Source organism: Drosophila serrata, unplaced genomic scaffold (genome assembly GCF_035046125.1).
Source record: "Drosophila serrata isolate PLE 108 unplaced genomic scaffold, ASM3504612v1 contig_347, whole genome shotgun sequence".
In the NCBI taxonomy this organism is placed as follows: Eukaryota; Metazoa; Arthropoda; class Insecta; order Diptera; family Drosophilidae; genus Drosophila; species Drosophila serrata.
The window spans coordinates 2582893-2606645 of NW_028257245.1; the positions used below are offsets into that span (position 1 = coordinate 2582893).

The 23753-nt window shown below is 42.0% G+C and overlaps 4 protein-coding genes across 18 annotated transcripts in view; 3 read left to right on the forward strand and 1 right to left on the reverse strand.

Moving 5' to 3' along the window:
- Positions 1–8: 8 nt before the first annotated feature.
- Gr43a (Gustatory receptor 43a) lies at positions 9–2669 on the forward strand. 4 transcript variants are annotated; one of them, XM_020959534.2, is made up of 9 exons: positions 9–195; positions 266–320; positions 1055–1187; positions 1251–1413; positions 1479–1622; positions 1677–1817; positions 1875–1953; positions 2021–2372; positions 2431–2660. In XM_020959534.2, exons 1-9 carry the CDS (start codon positions 42–44, stop codon positions 2491–2493), a joined length of 1284 nt encoding a protein of 427 aa, XP_020815193.2. In that variant the 5' UTR covers positions 9–41; the 3' UTR covers positions 2494–2660. The 4 variants fall into 4 exon arrangements, with proteins under 4 accessions (XP_020815193.2, XP_020815191.2, XP_086694599.1 ...); XM_020959532.2 differs by having other exon boundaries at positions 1043–1187; positions 1677–1953; XM_086838473.1 differs by lacking the exons at positions 9–195; positions 266–320 and adding an exon at positions 777–914 and having other exon boundaries at positions 1043–1187; positions 2431–2669.
- Positions 2518–6500, reverse strand: Dhx15 (DEAH-box helicase 15). 3 transcript variants are annotated; one of them, XM_020959530.2, is made up of 8 exons: positions 6365–6500; positions 6122–6238; positions 5267–6066; positions 4740–5213; positions 4410–4673; positions 3346–3468; positions 2929–3282; positions 2518–2863 (listed from the first exon to the last, which is right to left on the reverse strand). In XM_020959530.2, the coding sequence occupies exons 2-8, from the start codon at positions 6172–6174 to the stop codon at positions 2736–2738; spliced, it is 2196 nt and encodes a 731-aa protein (XP_020815189.1). In that variant the 5' UTR covers positions 6175–6238; positions 6365–6500; the 3' UTR covers positions 2518–2735. The 3 variants fall into 3 exon arrangements, 2 of the variants coding, with proteins under 2 accessions (XP_020815189.1, XP_086694597.1); XR_015272907.1 differs by lacking the exon at positions 6365–6500 and having other exon boundaries at positions 3346–3579; positions 6122–6315; XM_086838471.1 differs by lacking the exon at positions 6365–6500 and having other exon boundaries at positions 6122–6315.
- A 19-nt stretch (positions 6501–6519) lies between these two features.
- cos (kinesin-like protein costa) lies at positions 6520–11434 on the forward strand. 2 transcript variants are annotated; one of them, XM_020959727.2, is made up of 4 exons: positions 6520–7335; positions 7396–8107; positions 8165–8583; positions 8638–11434. In XM_020959727.2, exons 1-4 carry the CDS (start codon positions 6690–6692, stop codon positions 10470–10472), a joined length of 3612 nt encoding a protein of 1203 aa, XP_020815386.2. In that variant the 5' UTR covers positions 6520–6689; the 3' UTR covers positions 10473–11434. The 2 variants fall into 2 exon arrangements, with proteins under 2 accessions (XP_020815386.2, XP_086694595.1); XM_086838469.1 differs by having other exon boundaries at positions 7120–7335; positions 7400–8107.
- Positions 11435–12709: 1275 nt separating this feature from the next.
- Positions 12710–23753, forward strand: part of Dscam1 (Down syndrome cell adhesion molecule 1) — a 65963-nt gene continuing 54919 nt past the window's right edge. For all 9 annotated transcript variants that reach the window (XM_086838476.1, XM_086838478.1, XM_086838477.1 and 6 more), the window contains exons 1-2: positions 12710–13129; positions 16703–16891. In XM_086838476.1, coding sequence (XP_086694602.1) covers positions 16831–16891 — 61 coding nt within the window. In that variant the 5' untranslated portion in view covers positions 12710–13129; positions 16703–16830. The remainder of the gene's footprint in view (positions 13130–16702; positions 16892–23753) is intronic.

Genomic DNA, 23753 nt, shown 5'->3' on the forward strand with positions numbered 1-23753 from the left:
GAGAACAGTTCCTGCCAGAAGTTTGTCCTGTTAACGCCAAGATGGAAATTTCGGAGCCCAGCATCGGCATTTTCTACATTAGCAAAGTGCTGGCTCTGGCCCCGTATGTCGCCAGTCGGAACTCTAAGAGCCAGGTGGAAATCCGCCGCAGCTGGGTATTCACCATCTACTCAGCCACCTTGACAGTGGTAATGGGTGAGTGTTGAGTGCTGATGTTGAAGTGGGGAATCCTCTGCCGGAATGATAGCTCTTCAATTGCTTCTAGTTTGCCTCACCTATCGGGGGCTGCTTTTCGATGCAAATTCGGAAATACCCGTCCGGTAAGTACTCTGCCTTCTTTTTTTTTTTTATTATATTAATTTATTTTTGAATATCTGTGTCGTCTTTTTTACTAATCTGTAAGTCGTGTTTGTCCCACCTGCAAAGGATATCAAAACAATAGCACTTTTGATTAAACTTATCTTTCTAGCTAAGCTCCTACTGTGTCACTGCATACCAGCCTTACCTTTACTATTTCAATGACTTGGTTTTGTTCACTAAACACTCTTTTCTGAGTTTGTTTGCGAATGTTTAGGAAGAAATATAAATATTTTTGGTTATATTATATTTTGGTTACAAAATTCGGAATTGAGAATTCTCAAGTCTGAATTTTTGGGAAGTTCGAAGTTTACTAAAGTGTTTTCTTGATGGAAGCAAAAACAAACTGTATAGACAATCTACTGCGTTTGTATTCTGACAAAAACAGTCTTTGTACAATATAGCATACATACATTTATCCAAGTCTCGAATTTAACAATCAAGTTCCTGAAAGCTAACCAAAGCTAGCTTATTTTCGTATTACTCTTTGAATACCTATCTTGACCGGTTAATCTAAAATCAACATTGACAGGCAATGCTATTGTTATGACACTACTGTATGTATACTTACCTATCTCAATCTTTTTCTATCTAATTATCACCTTTGCTCCCTTCCAAACACATTTGATCTTGCCCAATTAATTGCTCAAACCAACTGCAAAACAACCAACCAACAAATCAAAAGTGCATCTTTTAGAATGAAATCGGCTACGTCGAAGGTGGTAACGGCCCTGGACGTGTCTGTGGTGGTCATGGCCATAGTATCTGGTGTTTACTGTGGTCTCTTCAGCCTAAAGGACACGCTAGAGCTGAATGCACGTCTCACTAAGGTGATATCACAGTCCCAAACCTTGAAAGCCGTTGTCATTTGAGTTTAATATTTGTATCCTCAGATTGACAACACGTTGAATGCCTACAATAACTTCAGGAGGGATCGATTTCGAGCGTTGGGAATGGCTACAGTCTCCCTGGTTGCCATAGCCTTGTTGGTCGGGCTGGATGTTGGAACCTGGATGCGGATTGCCCAGGATATGAATATTGCGCAGTCGGATACGGGTAATTATAATTACGTTTCACTTAATTATATCAAATTTCACTTTTTTTTCTTGTTTTTCGGACAGAGCTCAATGTACATTGGTATATACCCTTTTATGGCCTTTACTTCATCCTTACTGGCCTGCAAATCAACTTTGCGAACACCGCCTATGGACTGGGTAGGCGTTTTGCCCGTTTGAACCTGATGCTTGACAGCAGCTTCCTTGGGGGTAAATGTATTCGAATAACTCTTAATATCCAAGCTTATTTTACAGTTTCCGCAGAGCACAAAGACTGCAGTTCGTCGAAGCCGCTTAAGGTAAATACCGTAAAGAGCGTCAGCATGAAACCTCTGCCGATGCCTTCGGCGCTACATGCGAGTCTGACCAAGCTAAACAGCGAGACCCTGCCTAGCGAATCAACAGGTGACAGTCGCAGTCTTATCCTGAACGTGGAGTTACTCAAACTGGTCCCTTTTCCAGCCAAGAACAAGGGACTCCTGCTCAAAGCCATGGCCGACAGCCACGAGTCGCTGGGCAAATGTGTCCTGCTCCTTTCCAAGTAAGATGTGCAGCTTCAGTTGATAGACGTTGTTTGCTAATCTATCCGAATATGTATACAATTTTAGCTCCTTTGGCGTGGCGGTGCTTTTCATCCTGGTGTCTTGCCTGTTGCATCTGGTGGCCACCGCATATTTTCTCTTCCTAGAGTTGCTCAGTAAGCGGGATAACGGCTACTTGTGGGTGCAGATGCTCTGGATATGCTTTCACTTTCTCCGCCTGCTCATGGTGGTGGAGCCATGCCACCTGGCTGCACGTGAGTCACGCAAGACCATACAGATCGTGTGCGAGATTGAGAGGAAAGTGCATGAGCCGATACTGGCCGAGGCAGTTAAGAAGTTCTGGCAGCAGTTGTTAGTGGTAGATGCCGACTTCTCCGCCTGCGGCCTTTGTCGCGTGAATCGCACTATACTGACATCGGTAACATTACATAAGGACTATCTTTAGAATTAATTTTGAGCATTTCTTATTCTTTCAGTTCGCCTCGGCCATAGCCACCTATTTGGTCATACTTATTCAGTTTCAAAAGACCAACGGATGAGATAAGCAGGCAAATACCAGCTGATTATATAAAAAGTGGTTTCATTTATTAACACTATTCACTAAACGGAGCTTTTGGATATTAATGATCTGGTTAAGAGTTTTGTCTGTTCTGTCTACGTGCTTAAGTTTAAATTTAGCAAACAATAAAAAGCGAACCAGAACCATGAAAATTCACATAAACTTATATTCATTCTCCCTCCCAATTGCGCTTACACTTAGAGACGTTGCCCGTCAAGAAAGTTAGAAACCTTTCTGGTATTGCTTAGTTTCCATTCGCTGTTGCAACAACTCCAGTTGGCGCTTGGCCTCGCACTGCGGAAAGTTGTTCAGGTCGTAGTACTGCGGAGCTAAACTGAGCAACCATTCAGCTAAAGTGGGGAAGAACATGTATTTAAAGTTCAGTGTTTGGGTTGGTAAATAAATGAGTACTCACGCTTGACATCCGTCACGGTTCGAATGTAGTTCTTGGTCGTCAGGACAAACTCGTTGTAGATGACCCAGTCAGGCTTGTGGTCCAGACACGTAGACGGATGCAGCTGCACATTCTGGTTGTCCTTGATCGTCAGGTAGTGGCCGGTACGCTCCAGGTGGGCTACCTGCATGAAGAAGCCTTGGACGAGGGCCTTGCGTATATTCACATAGTAGTCCTTTGAGGTGAACTCAGTGCTGGTGCGCCGCAACTTAAATCTGTCCATGATTCTGGCCAGCTGCTGGCGGACATTGTCTGCGCTCTTCAGCGACCGAAAGTTGATGAAGTTCTCGTAGCACCAGTTGGGATCTTCGCTGCCTGTAATTTCAGGTGAAAATTATAAAATGATCTCCTTTTATTTTTATATTAATTTCTACTCACTCTGCTTGAAAGCGTGATAGACATTCAGCAAGGTCAAGTGATCCCCGTCAATGTGAGCGAACCGCATTTTGGCCTCATCGGCTGCCTTCTTGGCCTCGTTGGGACGCACGAAGCATTGTGGAACTTTGGCACGTTTGAATTGGTTTGGTTTTCGATTAAGCACAAGTTCAAAACATTTTTTTTACATAAACAATTAGATTGTGCTTACTTTTCGTCAGCTAGGCAATCTAGAGGCTTAATTCAAAGTTTGGTTGCATTTGTGAGTTGCAAGTGCGTTCCGATTGTCTTACAGAAATGTGTATTCATTCATACAGGGTTTGAAAAGACTGTGCCCACTCATCATTCCATTCGAATGATGACCGAAAGACTGATGGACATTTTGACGCATGTGCAACTTTGCTTTTCGAGTTAAATGCAAAGAACAAAGAAATTGAATAAACTTTTTCCTTTGCATTGGTTTTACCTAAGAAAATCTATCTGTACTACTTTTGTTCAATTTTCAATTTAATTGGATAACTAAATTCACGGCTGCTGCTTGTCAATTGTTATAGTTCAGTTTAAAAAAATTAATTAAATTAAAATTAAAATTAATTTTGATACAAATCAGTAGTGGCAAATAAGTTTATGGAACTGAAAGTTAGTTCAACAATGGATAGTCCTTGAGGATACCTTTGGCGAGGCAAATTTAATATAATTATAACAAAATTATAGCAAATTGCTTTGAAAATGTGTTAAAACTTGAAATAAAGGTTTTCGGAGTTCATTAACGAATATTAGGCGAGAAATTGGCTATTGTTTCATTCATGATCATTTTGTTTTATCGTTATTTACCAAGGTAGATATACAACATCAAAAACTGGCACGTTTAGCCACAAAAAACTAAATTAAATGACTCACGAGACTGATCTTTTTTCATTCATTCTTTCAACATATTGTGGGCGCAAGGAGCAGACGCGAATTACTAAAGTTTTCTGAAGTTCAAAGCTCAAAAAGTAACGAGTTAATTTGCTTGATTGTTGAAACTTAAACACAAAATTTTTATGTTATTGCTTTTTGTTTCTCACCCGACAGCATGGCCGTTATAGAAAGAATCTCGTTCGAGCAGTTGTGCTGGCAGCTGGCAATCAGCATTTTAGCCAACTGCGGATCCAATGGGAACTCGGACATAACGGCTCCAAGGTCCGTCAGATTGCCGTCATCATCGAGGGCAGCCAGATAGTTAAGTAACTCGAGGGCTCGCATCAGAGTCTCTGGAGCCGGAGGATCCATAAAGTCAAAATGCACCAGATCATCGATGCCTAGCTTCTTCAGTTGCAGGACCACAGTACCTGTTTGCAGCATATAAATGGAGGATTAGCTAGGTATGAAAATTCGATGTTAATAAGACATGTTACCCAAATTCGAACGCAGAATCTCGGGGTATGTGTTGTCCTGCATTTCGTTCTTGAAAGCCTTTTCTGTGTAAAGACGGAAGCACTTGCCCGGCCGCGTACGTCCGGCACGACCAGCCCGTTGCTGAGCCGAGGCCTTGGAGATGGGCGAGACGAGCAGACTCTCTACGCGAATGCGAGGATTGTACACCTTCTGCTTGGCAAAGCCCGGGTCAATCACGAACACCACGCCGTCGATGGTCAGCGAGGTCTCAGCTATGTTGGTGGACACCACCACTTTGCGTCCGATAGCTCCATTGGCATTCGGTGGAGGGGCCGCCTCGAAGATGCGCTGCTGCAGGTTCGGCGGCAGTGTGGAGTAGAGGGGGATGCACTTCAGCTCGCCTATCTCCGATCCGAGATTGTCAATTTCGCGCTTAATACGCTTGCAAGCCTCTTCAATTTCCTCCTGACCCGTAAGAAACATGAGAATGTCGCCTGGAATTCGGGAATTAGATAGGTTCAACTAATATATTTAGGCTCCCACTCACCCTCGATCTCCTCGCACATGTGGATCTGGATAACTGTGCGAATGGCAGCCTCTAGGTAATCCCTTTCGGGCTCCGGCGTGTAAAATATCTCTACGGGATGCGTGCGACCGGGCACGTTCATAAGCGGTGCGTTGTCGAAATACTGTTGAAACTTGCCCGCATCCAGGGTGGCGGACATCACCACCAACTTGAGGTCATTACGCTGGCGGATCACCTCCTTGAGAACGCCCATCAGAATGTCGGTGGCCAGGGTGCGCTCGTGAGCTTCGTCAAGCAAGATAACCTGGTATTGCTCCAGCATCGGATCGGACATAGCCTCGCGCAACAGCATACCGTCAGTCATATACTTCAGCAGCGTTTTGGCCGAAGAGCAGTCCTCAAAACGGATAGAGTAACCCACCTCCTCGCCCAGGTTCACATCCATCTCTTCAGAGACGCGCTGTGCCACGGACATGGCAGCCACTCGGCGGGGCTGTGTGCAGGACACGCCCTTACGGCCCTTTGACACTGCAAAGTCCACACACCATTGCGGGATCTGTGTCGTTTTGCCGGAGCCCGTCTCGCCCACCAGCACGATACACTGATGCTGGCTGAGCAGGCGCATGAAGTCCGCTTGGTACTCGAACACGGGCAGCGAGATGCGCTTTTTGTACAGGTTCTGGTACCGCTGCGAGTACGGCTTGTTGGTCAGCGGGTTCATCGTGGGCGGCTGTTTGTTTGGCACAAAGCCGCCAAGGATCTGCGCCACTGTGCCGGCCGCCGAAGCAGCTGCAGCCGCCGAGGATGATGGCTCCGACTCCCTGGGGGAAAAGTTCAAGTTAGAAACGTGCTGTTGGGTGCTGTTGCAGAACTCACTTCTTGGCCTTGCTGCCATAGGTCTCCCCCACTTCGATGCGGCGCTTAGACATGTTGTTCGTCTGGGGGTGGGCTTAAATCTCGAAACTAAGCGTTTTTGCACAAAGAAAACACGCGCTGAAAAAACAACGTGAAAATTATTAGAGATGGGCGCGTGTGCTTCGCGTCTGACAAGTTAAGCTATCGTTTCCGAATCATCGGTGGTGGGACTAAATAAATACCAAAAATGTATGCGATACATACATATTTTTGTGTTGTACACCGCTAAATTGTTGAAAATCGAGTTAAAAAATAATTTTCTTGGAACCAGAACATATATGTATGACAGACATCCCAAAATACAGTTAATGAAATACCAAAACAGTTTGCTTTCAAATCACCATGGTGGTATTATTTCTGGTATATGATTTGGCGCTCTGCCTTTGGTCACATTGTCGTGTATCGATTCGGAGCTGAGGAATTTTTCCAAATAGTTTTTAAAGCGCAAAAATGATTAATTTTAATTTTAATTTAACTTAATGTTTTTAACTGTGTTGACTTGCACTTTAGTGTAAGATCGGAAGATACCATGGAGATACCTATACAGGTGGCGGTACGAATTTACCCGCACAGGGAGCTCAATGCGCTGGTCGCTCCCGTCGTCCACAAACAGGAGGAGGTGGTGGATAAGGAAGACGCGGAGCACCCCAAGGACACTGGGGAGAAGGCAGAGGTAGGTGCAGGCGACGAAAAGTCTTCCCAGATCGCAGACAAAAATGGAAACGCGGAGGTGGAAACTCAAAGCAAGCTGCAGCCACAGACAGACGCCAATGGCAATGACAATGGAAATGCCCCTGATCGCGAATCTGGATACTGCGTCCAGGCCATTCCCATCAGTGCCTCCGCCTTGGGGCTGCCTAGCGCTCTACCGGGCGGCGATCCCATGGACAACATTGCCGCCGGGCTCATCCAGGTGGGGCCCCACAATGTTCCCGTCACACACGCCTTAGCCAGCAACAGCACGCAGGAACAAGTGTACCACCAGACGGTCTTTCCGCTGATCGGGCTGTTCCTTGAGGGCTTCGACGCCTCAGTGGTCACATATGGCCAAAGCGGTCAGGGCAAAAGCTATACCTTGTACGGAAACTTAGAAGAAGGCTCCCAGTCAGAGGGAAACGCGGGAGTTGTGCAGCTTTGCGTTCGAGACATTTTTGCGCACATCTCGACGCACCCAGGTGGGACATGCAAGGCGATGTATGTAATTCCTATTATATGCTAATTTCTTCTCGTTTCAGAAAGGACCTACGCCATCAACGTTGGATTTGTTGAAATCTGCAATGGCGAAGTCTGCGACTTGCTTGGCATGGGAAACGTGCATTGCACAAACGGCAGTGCTGTCTTCCGCTGGCTGCAGGCGGGGCTTGCCGCCCGCCAGACGTTGCCAGCACACACGCTCTTCACCCTCACATTGGAGCAGCAGTGGGTGTCCAAGGAGGGGCTGCTCCAGCACCGTCTGTCCACGGCTAGCTTCTGTGATCTGTGCGGCACAGAACGCAGCGTCGAACCGCCCCCTGGACGTCCTCGAGATGAAGGCCTGCATATGCTGGAGCAGGTGGTGAGCACCCTCACCGATCCTGGACTGATGTACGGGGTTAATGGAAACATTCCGTATGGTCAGACAACGCTTACCACCCTTCTGAAAGACTCCTTCGGCGGACGGGCTCAGACCCTGGTGATTCTGTGCGTGTCCCCGCTGGAGGAACACTTGGCAGAGACGCTGGGTAACCTGCAGTTCGCATTTAAGGTTCAGTGCGTGCGCAATTATGTGATCATGAATACCTACTCCGACGATAACACGCTAATTGTACGGCCGGCCGAGCCTCTGCCGGTATCCAATTCCGCAGCAGGACCATTAGCGCAGGCGGGGGCCGGCGACCACTTTGGCCTGCAGTTCGCTGCCAGCCAGTGGTCCAAGTTGGTGACCAACGCCGAGGGACTGTTTGCCAAGTAATTTAAGCTTGCATTGCTTACAATAACTTTTTTTAATCTACAGCTATATTTTAGGTTAATGGACTCGAAGCTGATCAGCGATTTGGAAAAGGAGCAGATTGAAGAGTGGCTGTTCCTCAAGCAGGAGTGTGAAGAGTGCTTGAGCTCAACGGAGGCCATGCGCCAACAGAAGCAGCTGGTGCCCATCCAAGAGGCCGAGGAGCCGGAAGACGTTAACTCCGAGGCTGCTAACTCGGAGCCAGCTAACTCGGATAACGAAAACGACACTGACAATGAGTCGCAACGTCCTGATCTGGCCGACAAGCTGGAAGATCTCATGGAGGAGTTTCGCATCAAGACAGACGCCCTCATTCTAGCCAGACATGCAGATTATTTGTCGAAGCACCCCAAGGCTGTTATGCACAGCCAAGACCACGACAATGACGCTCAGCAGCCGGCGGAGAAGGGAGAGGAGCGCAAGGCCAGCATTGGTGGTAAGTGATTAGCCCTTCTGAATATCTAAAACTTCAGCAATTTTTTTTTACAAGGTCGCCGGAGGAGCATTCAGCCAGGCGTTAGCCTAAGTACGGCAGAGCTCGCTATGCTTAATCGCGTCGCCTCGCAGCAGCCGCCACCTACAAATGCCGAGAATATCGTCGATCCCCTGGAGAGCTCCTCAGGAGAGGGACTGCGTCAGGCCGCCCTGGCCGCCGCGGCCGCAAACGCTCCCATTGAGCAGCTGCAGAAAAAGCTACGCAAGCTGGCAGCCGAGATCGAGGGTCGGCAGCGGCAGCTTCGGGAGATTGAGCAAACGATTCAGGTGAAGCGGAATATTATCGCTGAACTGGTAAAGAACAGTGACACGCGCAGCCATGCCAAGCAGCGGTTTAACAAAAAGCGAGGCAAGCTGGAGGCCGAGTGTGACAAAGCTAAAAAGCAGCTAGGCAAGGCTCTAGTCCAGGGCCGGGAACAAGCGGATATTGAACGCTGGACCGCAATCATTGCGCACCTTGAGCGCCGGCTGGAGGACCTTAACTCCATTAAGCACATCGCCGGCGAAAGTGGCCAGAAGGTTAAGAAGCTGCAGCAATCGGTCGCTGAGTCACGCAAGCAGGCTGACGACCTGGAGAAAAAACTGCGCAAGGAGGGCAAGTTGCGGGATCAGCTAGAGTTGGAACTGGCCAAATTGCGGGAATCTCGGGATGCCGGAAAAGCGCTAGTCAAGCCTCAGCCGGACTGTCCCGAGCAGCAAGGTCGACAGCTGAAGGCAGTGCAGGCTCGGATAACGCACCTGAATCACATTCTGCGCGAAAAATCAGACAACCTCGAGGAGCAACCAGGGCTTGTGCAGCAGGAAAGCCTCCGACACGAGATCCGCAACCTGCGCAGCACTCGGGACTTGTTGCTGGAGGAGCGCTGCCACCTTGATAGTAAGCTTAAGCGCGACAAGGTGCTCACCCAGAAGGAGGAGCGCAAACTGCTCGAGTGCGACGAGGCCATTGAGGCAATTGATGCGGCTATTGAGTTCAAGAACGAGCTGATCACGGGACACCGCTCCATCGATACCAGTGATCGAATCCAGCGAGAGAAGGGTGAGCAGATGTTGATGGCTCGGCTGAATCGTCTCTCCCCAGATGAGATGCGAACCCTTCTGTACAAATACTTCACCAAGGTGATCGATCTGCGCGATTCGTCAAGAAAACTGGAACTGCAGCTGGTACAGTTGGAGCGGGAGCGTGATGCCTGGGAGTGGAAGGAACGTGTTTTGTCCAACGCCGTACGTCAGGCGCGACTTGAGGGCGAGCGGAATGCCGTTCTCCTGCAGAGGCAGCATGAGATGAAGCTTACCTTGATGCTTAGGCACATGGCCGAGGAGACGTCCGCCAGCTCGGCCAGCTATGGGGAGCGAGCATTAGCCCCGGCTAGGTCATCCACGCCAGGACAGGCAAGTAGCGATTTTGACTACGAGTTGGACTTCTACAAGGCAGCCGGCAACAATCCTGCCAAGGCGCTGGTCAAGGCCCCCAAGCCGTTGCCCACCGGTTCGGCGCTAGACAAGTTCAAGGATAAAGAACAGCGCAGTGGACGCAACATCTTTGCCAAGTTCCAGGTGCTCACCAGGTATGCCGCGGCTGCTGCAGCCGGTTCCTCCGGCTCTACGGCTGAAGAGTCTACGGCTTTGATTGAATCAAGCACCACGGCAACGGCCACAACCACAACCACAACGGCTACTACTACAGGGGCGGTGGGAAAGATCAAGGATAAGGCTTTAGTCAGCTTCAGGCCTGAGCAGTTAAAGCGCCTGATGCCGCCACCATCAGCCACAAAAGTGACGCGTCAGAAGAACAAGATCATTATCCAGGACGCGAGTCGCCGTAATTAAATACGAATTTAATAATTTCCAGGAAGAAGCAATAGGATTATGCATTTTTTGAGCCCTAGCCACCAAAATAACACGCGATTTTCTTTGTAATATTTTCGTTTACTTATTATTTGTGTAAACTATAGTAATCATTAGAAACTTAATTTAATTCAAAGACTTATTTTTTGTTATATCCCAAATTTAAGTTTATCCATATAGTTTTCTTGCTCGTTATTTTAGTGGTTATGGCTCGGTATATTTTTGTTAGTGCGTGCTAAAAATACTCATAGATCGGACGTTAAGTCCAGACAAATCTTAACCCGGGCTGGGATTTCAGAAACAAGTTTCGTCCACAGTCATGACACAAATAGACTCGACACGGTTTTAACACAGACTCCTGATCTGTATAGCATTTATATTATTTACAAATCTTTATACAAACATGAGGTAACTAACTATCCGTATTGAAGTGTTAAGACTTGACCTGCTACTTAAGATACTCGCAAGATAAGCCATTGAGAACAGTCAGTAGAAAGCAATTATTGGATTAGAATCTCTTAAATGTACATAAGCGAAAGGCGTTAGTTTATCACTTAATTTTAAATATTTTCGTTAGGTTTTAGGTTAAGTTGTAAACACTTTTGTGTCTTCCCTCGAATTTGACTTGACTCTTGTTGCTACTCAAAATACTCGTACTCGTGAACTCAACCCAATGCATTTAATTAAATATTATACTCGTGCTCAGCGGTAATACTCATAATTCACCTAAATTATCCGCAGTTGAACTCTTTTTGGTTGTGCTTAAAATTTGTTTACTATCAGTTACCATACAACTATATAAGATAGCCGTATATAACATAAACCCTTGGGAAATGTTTTTAAACAAAAGCAAACCCAGGGTTTTAACCCAAACGATTGGCGACATAGCTTTTAAGCGGAAGGTGTTGAACGAAGAATTCAAAATAAATGAACGTAATTAATCCCTACATGAAAAGCTTTTTTATTGTACCTTAAGGGTGGCACCGGAGGGCTCAACTAAAAATATTTGGAACGCTTTTAAATTTATCTTTTAATCGGACCATAACCACTTTGGGCGTCCGTCTACGATATCACTATATGTCCCAAGAGTGTACGCAGGTCGACTCTTACATCTGTATTTCTTTATTATGTGCATACATACATCAATATGTACATTGTATGAACATTTTCAGGATAGCCATTATAAAAGGCAAACTTTGGAGGACCTATTGAAATTAAACAAAAAAATAATCAAAATATAATATTGGCGTTTTCCATTTATTTTCTTGTGATATATTTCACAGGTTTTTCCATTATCTTATTTCTAAATTTTAATTAAATATTAAGGCCATATTAGCTTGGATCCTCAAGGTACAAGGTACGTTAAAATAATTGTGTCATATTGACCTATTCTACCTACCTCCCATCCATAGAAAAATATATTTATACTATGAAATTAAGAGGATAGTTTAAAAGTTTTTTTATGATATGAAGATCAAAAATAATATTGACGACGATATGTTGAGCTGTTGATCTGTTGATATGGGGAATATTTACCTAAATTACTTTTACATATCGGAGGCTCTAAGTACTATCACTGTTGTCACCCATAAAGAATTAACTTGAAGGTAATTTTCCTTTTCGCTGGTATATATACTTAATCAAAATATGACAAAAAATAATTAAATGATATACCCTTGCAGTTAAAGCAGTAACAATAAGTTAATATACGTACATATGTATAAGAATTGAAAGAAAAAATCAATGGTTCGTTTTCAGCACCGAATGTTTGTATTTCGTAATTATAGAAGAACAAACTGGTTATATCGAAGAATAACGTGATATATTTTTTTAAAATCCAGATGATTTGTAAACAAAAAATATTATTATTATTACCATCTTTTCGAAATTGTACCTTCAAGACTTTGTGGATTCCATTTAGAACCGGTTCTAAAAGGTCATATTGTACATAAAATAGAATAGTATTTTGATTTCGTTATTAATAAAGTGTTGTTTTTTTTTGTACATTAAATTCTACTTTTTAAATTAACTTGTAAAAATGGTTATTTAGTTCTTAAGCAAATGACATTTGAAATAGCATCAACAAGTGCAAAATATACAAGCAAATAAAATTTCCCAAACAATCGCCCCTTCGTCAAGCATGGATTCAGAGAGAGAGCGAGAGCCGGCAGCAAAATGGCCGGCTGACGGATGTTGGCGGAGCGGTGTTTCTCATTCGTGTTTAGTCTTGTTTGGACCGTCAAGCGATCAGGAACCGGATCCGCGTCAGTCGTCGAATTGCGAGAGCGTGCGTGTGTATGCGTGTGAGCGTTGTTTGGGACACGGATACGGATATACGGCAGCGGTACGCGACCAACACCCCCACAACCCGCCCCACCAACCGGTCGTGGTGGCTCGCTGTGCGTTCGAGTGAAATAAAATAAATTATAGTATGCAAGGCATCCGATAAACGGCGAAGAGCAGAGCAAAAGTGTCTGTGTTTGTGCGTGCGGTGCTTTTGTGCGGAGTCGCCACCCCTGTGGATTAGTGGCACCCTGCTGCAAATTGCCCACCACTCTCACTGTGTGTGTGTTAGTGTCGAAAAACAACAAATAACTTAAAATTAACCATCGAATTTGACCATTAACAAAGCGCCAACGGTAAGAAATGTTGCTAAATTCCGCCTGTCAGCTTTCGAAATATTTGTCTTTTTCGCCGTTGTCTGGCAACTTCTTTGTGACAGTCGCGTGTATGTATAGGCTGGGTTTGCTTGTATGCGTTGGTCCTGCCCACGCCCACTCTGCCGGACAAGGCAGATCCTTGCAAAATCATGATAGTTCGCAATTATCATTGATATAGTTTCGAAACCTCCTGATTTTAGTTTCGAAATTTCCTGATTTCAGCACAGCTTCCTATTGATTTTTCGCCCGAGTTAAGTTAAGTGCGAAAATTGTTACTTTCCGCGCTGCCATCACACACACATGCGAAAGGGCGTGAAAATTTACAAAGATTGGGGGAAGGAAAACCCAGTTTAGGGACCCAGGGAAATGCTGAAATCGTAAATTTCAAATATATAGTTTAATATAAAGGCTGACTCCGGGCAGTTTGACTTCGTTTTCATTTATAAATTTTCTTTTAGTTGAAAAACCATTTCAGTCCGTGAATTTTTCAGCAATTTTTTTTCGGCGCATGCGCTCTTTGCAGCGCCTGAAAGCAACTCTGCGATTACCGTTGTATTCGTTGGCCAGCATGTGTGTGTGTGTGTAAGTGTGCAACCTGTGCCTCCTGCGGCCTGCTGCTTGGTCCTTGGTCCTTTGTTTCCATCAGGTAGTTTTCCCAACTCGGGGCACTTTATTTTCAAGCATCTTTTAAAATCCCTCGCAGTTTCCATGTGGCACACATACGCAGAGTCCCTTTGTGAGGACACTGTGAGTGTATGTATGTGTCGGTTCAACCCCTGCTTAAGGACACAGGCATCTCTGAAATCCCATGCAGCTGCCATCGTCATCTTGCCGCTGGTGCGCTTGAGTTTCCTCTATTTGATTTCGCAAGTGTAGCGCTCCTTCTCTGGGAGTTTTCCGTTTTATTTTCCTGCCTACTTGCCTGGATTTTTTCATCCTGTTGCTAGGCGAAACTCTGCCACAAGTTGGGCTAGTTGCCAATCTTCCACGTGGTTAGTTGTCTGGTTACCAAAACTAATGCAACCTATTAAATACGGAAGGAAAAAATCAAAATTTTACTTAAAACTATGTCTTATAATTTCAGTATTTTGTATTGTATCCCTGCAAATTATTATAGTTTTAATTCATAAATGTATGTATTTGAATATGAATATATATATTTAATTAGATAGATTAAACTATGACCGCCAGTGACTCTGCTTTCATGGAGTTGAAGCAGGACCTACTCTTCCCAGAAGGCACTAAAATAATTCTATTTGTCATTGACTTTATTGGTTAATTAATTCCATTTAATTGTGACACATTATATTCTGTTTATAAACCTTGCAAAAACAGTAGTAGATTGCCTTGTGGTTCGCTCTCATCGATTTGAATGAACGCTCACTGAGCTGCTGTTCCGATAGCAAATATTGATTTCCACTTGGGCACAAACATGACAGCGGAAAAGGTTAAAGTGAACAAAGGCCTGGCCAAAGAGTGAAAGACCGAATAAATATTGCCTTTTGTTTTATTCTGCCGCCGCCGAAAGCTCTTGAATCTCAATTAGGGTCGCACTGCGGAAAAACTCTGGTCCCGAATGGATGGATCACCACTGGACAATGCTGCAGTCCTCCTCCGCCGACGACGACCCTGCACTGGGACACTGCACTCCAAACCCCATTGGCTCCGGCACCCTTTGCTAAATTTATTGGTTCGTCACCCCAATTTTCAGTTACACATCCAGCAGACAGACCGACAGACAGACAGATCAACAAAAAAGTACAAAAACCAGCAGCATGAGTAATACAACAAAAGTTTTTGATTCGTTGATTTTACCACGCGATTGACCAAACGTATCCGCTCATGGAGGGGTTGACTGGTTATATATATTATGGATACACATATATATAAATGTATCCAGCACATGCATATAGTATGTTGCTTATATAGACGGCTAAAGCCGTTGACTGATTACCAGATGTTTTCCAAATTGTTTCTTTTTGAGAATCGGCAGAATCATTTGTCTAGAAAAGGAACTTTTTCAACCGAAAACTACAGCGTAGATGTTTAAATGAATCATTCACTTCTAATTACTGTGCGTGTCAGTAATTTATTTAAACCTTATCATAGCTTTTTACTTAGATTTTTAATATCTTTCAAAATTGCATGATCTTTGTTATATGATTTTATGTCAAGAGCTTAATATTTGTCTAAATTGACCAGAGATATCCTATTCCTTAAGCCAAATTGCTGTTTGGTTCTGTGGCTATAGAAATATATATTAAAAGAATTAAGTTGATTTTTAATTTTAAAAAAAAATATATATATATATATCAAAAATGGCTTCCTATATTTTCTATGACAACATTAAGATATAGACATTTAAAAGAGATTGAGAAGACCTTAAATTTTAAAGTTCGAACTAATGAATTAGTTAAGCTTGATGGAGAATATAGAATATTCTTAAAAGCTAAAGTTCTAAGAGTTGTATTATAAGACATTACTATTATACATTTACATATATAAAATATAAAATAAAAGAGAGAAATGAAAAGCGATTCAGCTCTAGTAAATACTTATCATATGCGCTATATCCAAGCCCTTTTTAAAGGTCTCGAAAGTAATGAACTCGGAGCTAACCCTCGCTGCGAATGACGGGTAGGCCATTAGACCAATTGAAAAGCTAACATGAGCTAGCTACCCTCCACCAACCACCTCTACGAGAGGGACACGTGCGGGGATACGGTTTCTCTACGCCTGCGCAACCCTCAGAGTAAACTAGACATAATGCCGTAGATAAGGCTTTAGCCTGATCAAACTTCAATTGAATGTGGAATAAAAAAATTAAATTCATTCTTCTTCAACAATTTGTGGCATGCGCAAATGCTGGAATCCACTTTAAGCGTTAATTAAGCGCTAAAAAGCCAAGCAATTTGCTGTTGAATCTATTTCTATATGTTTATGCATGTGTGTATTGAACAATCTGGGGCTATCTCATGGATTAAAATAAGTCGCTGGCCATGCGGAGACGCTGGGTCTCGGGGGGCCGATGTCAAGCTACAGACATCGAGGGGATCGGGGCGAATAGACAGAAATGTGGAATCGTGACTTCCTGCCTGTCATAAAGTCTATGTGTCTTTTCGCCTCCAAACTCGGCTGGCGGTGGGGCAGGAGGGCGCGTGACATTTTATGGATAGCAGAAGGCAGAAAATGAAGTTGTCGGATCGGTTGCTCCTCACTCCTCCCCCAACATATTGGCCATTTGTGGTTTAATTAATGACATCCATCCGTAGTCTGCTCCTTCAACGATTCCCACTTCCTACTTTCATGCTTCTCTTTTTTTTCATTCCGTTTTCTAATCGCTTTGCCTATAGGAAAATGGTTCTTTGATAGTTTTCACAATATGAAATGGTTTGAGGGAATAAAAAATGGTAAAGGTAAACGAAGAATTATACATCCTCTTGAAATTTATTGTGTTGGCTAATTAAGTCATTTGGATAATGTGTGTTCATACCAATATAACCTTTAGACAGACAATAAAATAATGAAAAATAAACTTTAATTTCGTTTCAGTTAATTCGCGTGTGTTTAAACAGGAACCAAGGGTGTCTTTCCGTGGACCTTTGCATAAAATCGATAAGCCCAACCCTCCCTTGCCAACTTCAGACAACCCGCGGAAAAGCGGAAACCAGGCATACGATATGAATATGCCCAACGGACGCCCCAAGTGGCTAATGCTGTACGCAGCTGTTGCCCTCATTGGTGAGTAATTGCATTTGTTTCGTTTTGGCCTTTTAATATTTTGCTTAGAATACATTTCAAACCGGTGAAATCAGCGGAATCCGGAAGCTATAGATATTTCGATTTGTGAGATTTTACAGCGGGATTATAAAGTCTCTTCGAAAACAAAGATTGTAAAATGCTTTATTATTATACATTTCTAAAATCTTACAGGTTTCTTAAGATTTTATGACGATTCAAAAGAAGATGTTAGGGTTTTAATACCTGCTACCCAAAGGATACCTTTATATCAATTTTAAATCTGTGAACTCAACACAAATATGGTCATAATCACCACTCACTATAAATAAAGACTGACAAATTTACAGTCTTAAATGCAGTAAAACATTGAATGAAAGTACTCTTAAAAATATATATTAAAATCGGATGATAAACATTAGACAATATTGACAATATTTATAGTTTTGTTTGCACTTTTACTGATATTATGCAGTTAGTAGCCGCAGATCGAGATGGCTTCAAGCTGTGAGATATAAAATGAACCAATTCTTCTTGTTTTATTTTATATATTAATTGTATAACTCTTTTTATTATAGTCTATCGAAGTAATCAATGTGGAGTTAATGAAATGCACATTCTTATATATAGGTTCTCACATTGGAGCACACACTCTTCTGTAGCTTTCTTTCTAGCCTTTCCTTATTTTGATATATATTATGGTAATCATTTCGTGGTTCTTTACAGAACCCTTCTTTTAACTTGTTACAGTTTCATTTTCATTTTTATTTTACGATTCTTATCTTCTGTTGACACATTCTTCCGTTCGTCATTTTTACCCATTTTTCTCGTTGTAGCTGCTGCAGTGGACTTACCGAGCATTTCTATGAATTTTTAATTGCTTTTGCGTTACATTTACATTGGCTTTTGCTTTCGGTTTTATTGCGCTTGAGGTTTGTTTGCAGTTTTATATTTACCCGACTCTGCGACTGTGTAGATACATTTGTATCTTTGTGAGTGCGGGTCGTGCGGGGGACGAGATAGTCTGGCGGTTCATTGCCTCGATGTGTCAGGGGAACAGTATCGGGGAATTGTGGGGGAAATACAGAAGTCTGTGCACCGTCAGTGGGTCAGATTGCGGAATTAGTCAGTCCCAGAGAGCCCTAGATGAGCTTTTTTCTTATCCGCAAATGTAATAATTTCTATATTAAATGATTTTATGAAGGCATTTATGACTAATTGGTATATATATGATATATTTCTATTTTTATAATATATATTAATACTAAATTAATACCAATATTCCAAAGCATACGTCCATAATAAAGCTCAAGATACCTTCCAATATAGGTTTACCTTACCTCCAGATAGCCTTAATTAAGAAGGCCAATCGTTTGACCCGTCGATCATCATATATAGATTTTGTTTTTGCTAAAAATGTATATTAGGTTTCTTCCATTTAAGTTATCAGTCTGACCAATTAAGGCGCTTGCCTTTCTAGGAGGTTTTTAGAAATGTAACAGGTGTGTCCATAACCGAAATTTAAATTCCACAATAAAAGTTATTTAGATGTCAATAAAAGCCGCATAAAAGAAACCTTAAAAGTGGAAATATAATTGTCTACATGAGCCAAATAATTGACTAAATAATAACATTTCTCGTAGCGTGATGATCAGATCAGAAAAAATGAAACACGAGTAAAAATAACACTGTCTTAATGGGAATTGCGTGATGTCGGGGCTTGGTTGGAATTCCAAATAAGCAAATGGAATTGAATTGAAAAAGTTAACAAATCGCAAAACAGATATCAAATATTCTTGTAATGTGCTAAGAAGATCTGAATACAAGATTTCATAAAATACATTATGCTGAAGCTAAAGCCGCCAGAGCAAATATTTGCAGGAGACCTCCAAAGATTCAGGCTTTCGATGACGTCTTGCGTTGATTGTGCGGGTCATCATTCAATTGAAATTGATTAAAAACATTTCTGCGCCATTTATTTTACTTTTACTGTGGGTTTCTTTTATTCCGCTTATTATTTGGGAAACATGTTTTAGTATTTAGAGCCAGGCTTGAGACTCTAGATTTATTACCCAAGCCTCCGGCTATGGGGAAGTCCGAGTGTAATGCCAATGTTGCTGTTCCTGTCTCCGCTGCAGTCGGACGCATTTAATTTGCCATTTCATTCGATTCAATTGAAATTCAGCTCGCACAGAGGGAACACTGTAATGGAGCTTAAAGTTCACAAGTGGCCACAGCTGGGCACACAGCAGCAGTGCAGCGAACACAAAAAAAGAAAAACAAAAATTGGAAAGGCGTGTAACATAAAAACAAATAAACAGGAAGCAAGCAATTTAGGTATGTGCGAATCAAATGACAGACGTAGATAAAATTATGGAACGGCCTTTGCTCTTTGCTGCTCTCTCAATGACCCCTTTGTTGTCTTCTCTGTGAGCAAATTTTAATTTTTTATAAAATATTTATATGAACAATATATGTTTGTACAAATTTGTATGTACATTTGTGTATATAACAACACGCAAATGTCACGTCTTATCTTTATAAAAATAAAACATGGTGAGGGATAATCATTATTCATGTCCAAATTAGAACTCAATGAAATAAAAAATATTATCAATTGTTCATCTACATATATGTATATGTACTTGTTTTTTGTCTGAATTTTTTAGTCTGTTTTATTAAGTCCATATAAATCGATATAAGTTCAGTTTTCTTTAATACGCTTCTGAATTATGATATATTTTTGCAATTAATTGAATTTAAAACAGTGGTCCATAGAGCACAGCTCTAAGTCTCAGAAAATTTCTTTGCCGGGCCTCCAACAGAAAAGAATAATCAGTGCTTTTACAAAGTAATCTTAAAGATAAATTTTGCATTATAATGTAATTTCATATTACAGAAAATGTTAAATATTTCTAACTCTTTAACTATATCTATTAGATATCTATATATCTATATCTATTGTGAATTTCTAGTACACTCTTTGATAGCGCTGACTGTTCTTATCTCACCTTCCTCGGGTGTATTTTTTCTACAGTTTTTATTCATTTATTCCTTACTAATTAGTACCACAATTCTCCTATAAAATATATTATTAAATTTATAAATTATATTTAAATTGCCTGAATGATACCTAACTCTGAGTTGGGGAGAGTCTTCCCAAGCACATTCACTGCCTTATTTTGTTGTGCATTTAAATGTATTCCTGCATAGATGTTAAAGAACTAGCACCACTTATCAACTGGGTCACAACTTATGTATATATTCCTATCGCCAAGATCTCTCCTTAAGAAAATTTCGTAAGAGATTAGAAGCACTGCACTGCCACTCAGGGCACTCGTAAATATGACAGAGATCATCCGAGAGATCACTGAACCATTCCATACCCTGGGCGAGGAGAAACTATTTCCGTTTCCACACAAAGCCAAATGGTAAAGAATGGAAGAAAGGAGCCGAAATGGGAGGCTGGAGCTTTCAGAAGATGGAAGAAGGCCGTGCCTGTAATTACAAATGATTGATGTGCCCCTCCTGACACTTTCTGCGCCCTCTTCGGAGCATGTGTGTTATGATACCTCGACGATTGAGGCAGATCACACGCGGCGTTTGTTTAAGAAACATTCTGTACCTGCACCTAGAAAAATACCTTATACTTTTTAAATCAATTTGATATTTAAAGGAATTTGATTGCAATTTGTGTATCTTATATTACATTCTAGGGAGAATTCTAACCATGTACATTTAATAAGTATTTGTTTGCTATACATAAATTAAATATATTATATATGTATATGGTAACTTTAAACTTTTTATTATTGTTGAAATCGTTTCTTTCTGTGTGAAGCCATCTCATTTTCCCGTTTTTCCGGGCCAGAGGAAGAGCTGCAACTGTTGGCGGTTCAATAGAATTTTGCCCCAACTTAATGGTCTCTCTTGCCTGACTTATTATTAGTTGCATTGCAGCAGCCACAGGAATGCGACTTCCATTGGGGATGTGGAGAAAGCCGAGGAGATAGCGGGAAAGCGGGGTCTAGTATATCATGCGCCAGTGACGTCATCATGCAGTAGCAGTTTTGCTGTTTTATGAGCCGTTTCAGCCTATATTTTACCAATTTTCCACAGTTCAAAAGCTGTTTGTGAACTCTAAAGACAAACGGAGAATGTAGATAGATAGTCGGCAACTCCGCTGCTAGTTTTCTATAATTCTGCATTTAATTGCCTTACAATAAGTCTGAATAAATCTAGTTGAATGCATTTCTAAAGAATTTTCAGTTCCCTTTCTAAAAATCTTAACAAATCCACCCGAAAGACATGACAGCTCAGGGAATCAAAGCATTTGTTGGGCCATTAAGAGCATTTGTCATATATTCCAGCTCATTAAGAGCTTCTAGATTTTGGAAAACTTTTCGATGCAATACATATACATATATAAGGTATTAACTTTACTCGAAATATTTTATGGACTGCAGCAAGTCGGGGAATTTATGGGCTCCGCCAGAATGTATTTCCAGATTCCCCAAAAACTTAAGTGGGTGTGTGGAGTGAATATATGTTGTGGGACTCTTGAAACTCCAGCTATAAAGTTGTCCTTTTCAACCCCTCTATTAACTGAGTTCTTCGCTCTCTTGACACCCTCCTTTCAGAGTGGAAAGTTGTGAAAAATGAGAAACGTTTTGTTTAGTTTGCCTGCAAAAGGTTTGCTCCAAATGTTGAGGTTTACGCACTTCTGATTTGGCCGGGAAGAGCGAAAAAAGTGCCACCCTCCCGACGAACAGCTGTAATAACCAAGAGTACATTTGCTGGCACGCATCTCCTCTCCGGCAAACATTATCCCTCCCTCTGAAAAAATGATTATACTTACATATTTATGTCTCGCTGTGCCTGACAAGCTGATTCGGAGCGAAGCGCCGTTGCCGCACTTCACTCGGGGATGACGGGGAAGGCCCCTTTTCACCGCCCTCCGTACGAATTAGGTGGCCACGGAAGGGTGTTAGTGGGAGTGTGCACTGGTTGCCATTTTCTGGTGTCCATCCGACGTGTCCTAAATATACATTTAAGCTTATACATGGATTGTTTCAACACGTTGGCAAATAATTTTAAAAACACAAGATGCCTGTATCTCTCTTTGTTCGTTTTTATTTTCCATTCTACTTGGGTTCCAATTATGGAACAACATCAGATAGAAACTTAGGAATGATGTGGCGTTAAATTAAAATGAAATCTTTAGCTGGAAAGATACATATCTGAAGATACATGTGTGAAAGAGGGAAAGGGGTGGAGGATTAAAATCTTTTTGGCGCCCCCTAAAAACGAAATGGAGTCAGGCCTTAATAATAATTTGTAAAATATGTTTATTGCCTCACCCATCTACCATCGGTGCCTGTTCGCCCCTTATTCCTGCCTTTAACCGATCCCAGTTCCAGTTCAGCAGACTCGCCAAGCTGTCACTTATCGGGAAGACATCATCTATGGATCCGTATGTACGTCCAGGTATTTTGAAGGCGGGACTTAATTGGATCCCCTCCTGCCTGAGTCACGTTTCTGTTTTTGGGGGCTACAAACTCGTCAGCCATATGTATCATTTGCATCTCCATAATCTGCATGCGTTAAAGTTCCATTGTAGCTGCGTATATATAGTATACACATATATGTTTATGTATATAGATGTACATGTTTTTAAAAGAAGTCTTTTGGCGTCGTGCTCGCAGTCTTAATTAATGCGCCCGAGACGGTGACGACGTCAACACCATTTAATATGCAAAACGCGTCTGCTGTTGGTCCCCTCTGCATTCTACTGTCGCTATCGTTGAGGTTGCCTTTATTTTGTACCGAGGAAGTTAAGGAAGGTACAGTGGTCGCTTGTGATTGAGAAATTTAAAATAATCGGAATGGTTAATCCGTTTAACATGTCAAAAGTCGGAAATATAAGAAAACTATGAATACCTTTTTTTACCGGTTTGCTTACAACAGTATTGACTTAAGAGTCGGAAAATTTAATAGGCCGTCCTTTAATGGCAAAAGAAATTTGCAGAGCTTCTAAACAAAGAAGTCAAACCATTCTTAAAGTTAAAACTATATTTCTCTAGTCATACCTTTGTTTTTTACAATTTTATAAAATATTTAATCTATTTTTTCTTATTTTAAGCTTCGTTGTACCCACATAAATGGAATTCGAATCTAACTGCTAAGTCCTACCGTAATTTCGAGTTACATTCCCTTACATACTAAAGATGTTGCACTTTGTTTATGTACCTAGTTCCAACTTTGTGCTCCACTCTCATATTTTTTTCCCCTTGGCTGCTGTAAATGATTTTCAATGCTTTTCATTCAGACAACAAAACCACCCTCAAAGCCCAAGCTCTCATTCTTCCATCTCTCTTTGCTTGCTCTACTGTGCAGATTCCTGATGTTTTTTTCTCTTTAAGGGACAGTGGTGTCAGTGTTGAGATAGTACGCATAACAATTAGTAATATGAATCATAATTTAATGTTTATAAATAATTGCATTTGAATTATTAAAGATTAATGATATATATTAATTTATTGTGTTATTTAATTTACTATGTTTAGACCGTTTTCAAGTTCACTATAAAATTCAGAAATACCAAGTTAATGGAAAGCAGTATTTCATTTATGCTTTAACTTGGACATTACACTTGACATTAGGGTTGAGGTTTTGATTGATACCACTGTGCCATAACACCAACTCACTGAGCAATGAGCCGCATCATCATCATCCCTGCTACATAGCTCTAGCTTCCACGTGGCCTGCTCCAGTTCGTCCCACTTCTGTCTCCTGCCGACTTAACGGTGTCTCTCCACTCCCGCTTCTCGCACCTGGCTGCGGTTACCTGTGCTTGTGGCTGTTA

Coding starts and splice junctions, on each gene's coding strand:
- Gr43a (XM_020959532.2), top strand. CDS start 42: ATGGAAATTTCGGAGCCCAGCATCGGCATTTTCTACATTAGCAAAGTG. Junction 1,188..1,250: donor TGAATGCACGTCTCACTAAG/GTGATATCACAG, acceptor TTGTATCCTCAG/ATTGACAACACGTTGAATGC. Junction 1,954..2,020: donor TGTGTCCTGCTCCTTTCCAA/GTAAGATGTGCA, acceptor ATACAATTTTAG/CTCCTTTGGCGTGGCGGTGC.
- Dhx15 (XM_020959530.2), bottom strand. CDS start 6,174: ATGTCTAAGCGCCGCATCGAAGTGGGGGAGACCTATGGCAGCAAGGCC. Junction 3,283..3,345: donor CTATCACGCTTTCAAGCAGA/GTGAGTAGAAAT, acceptor CTGAAATTACAG/GCAGCGAAGATCCCAACTGG. Junction 2,864..2,928: donor AACCGTGACGGATGTCAAGC/GTGAGTACTCAT, acceptor TCCCCACTTTAG/CTGAATGGTTGCTCAGTTTA.
- cos (XM_020959727.2), top strand. CDS start 6,690: ATGGAGATACCTATACAGGTGGCGGTACGAATTTACCCGCACAGGGAG. Junction 8,108..8,164: donor GCCGAGGGACTGTTTGCCAA/GTAATTTAAGCT, acceptor GCTATATTTTAG/GTTAATGGACTCGAAGCTGA. Junction 8,584..8,637: donor GCGCAAGGCCAGCATTGGTG/GTAAGTGATTAG, acceptor TTTTTTTACAAG/GTCGCCGGAGGAGCATTCAG.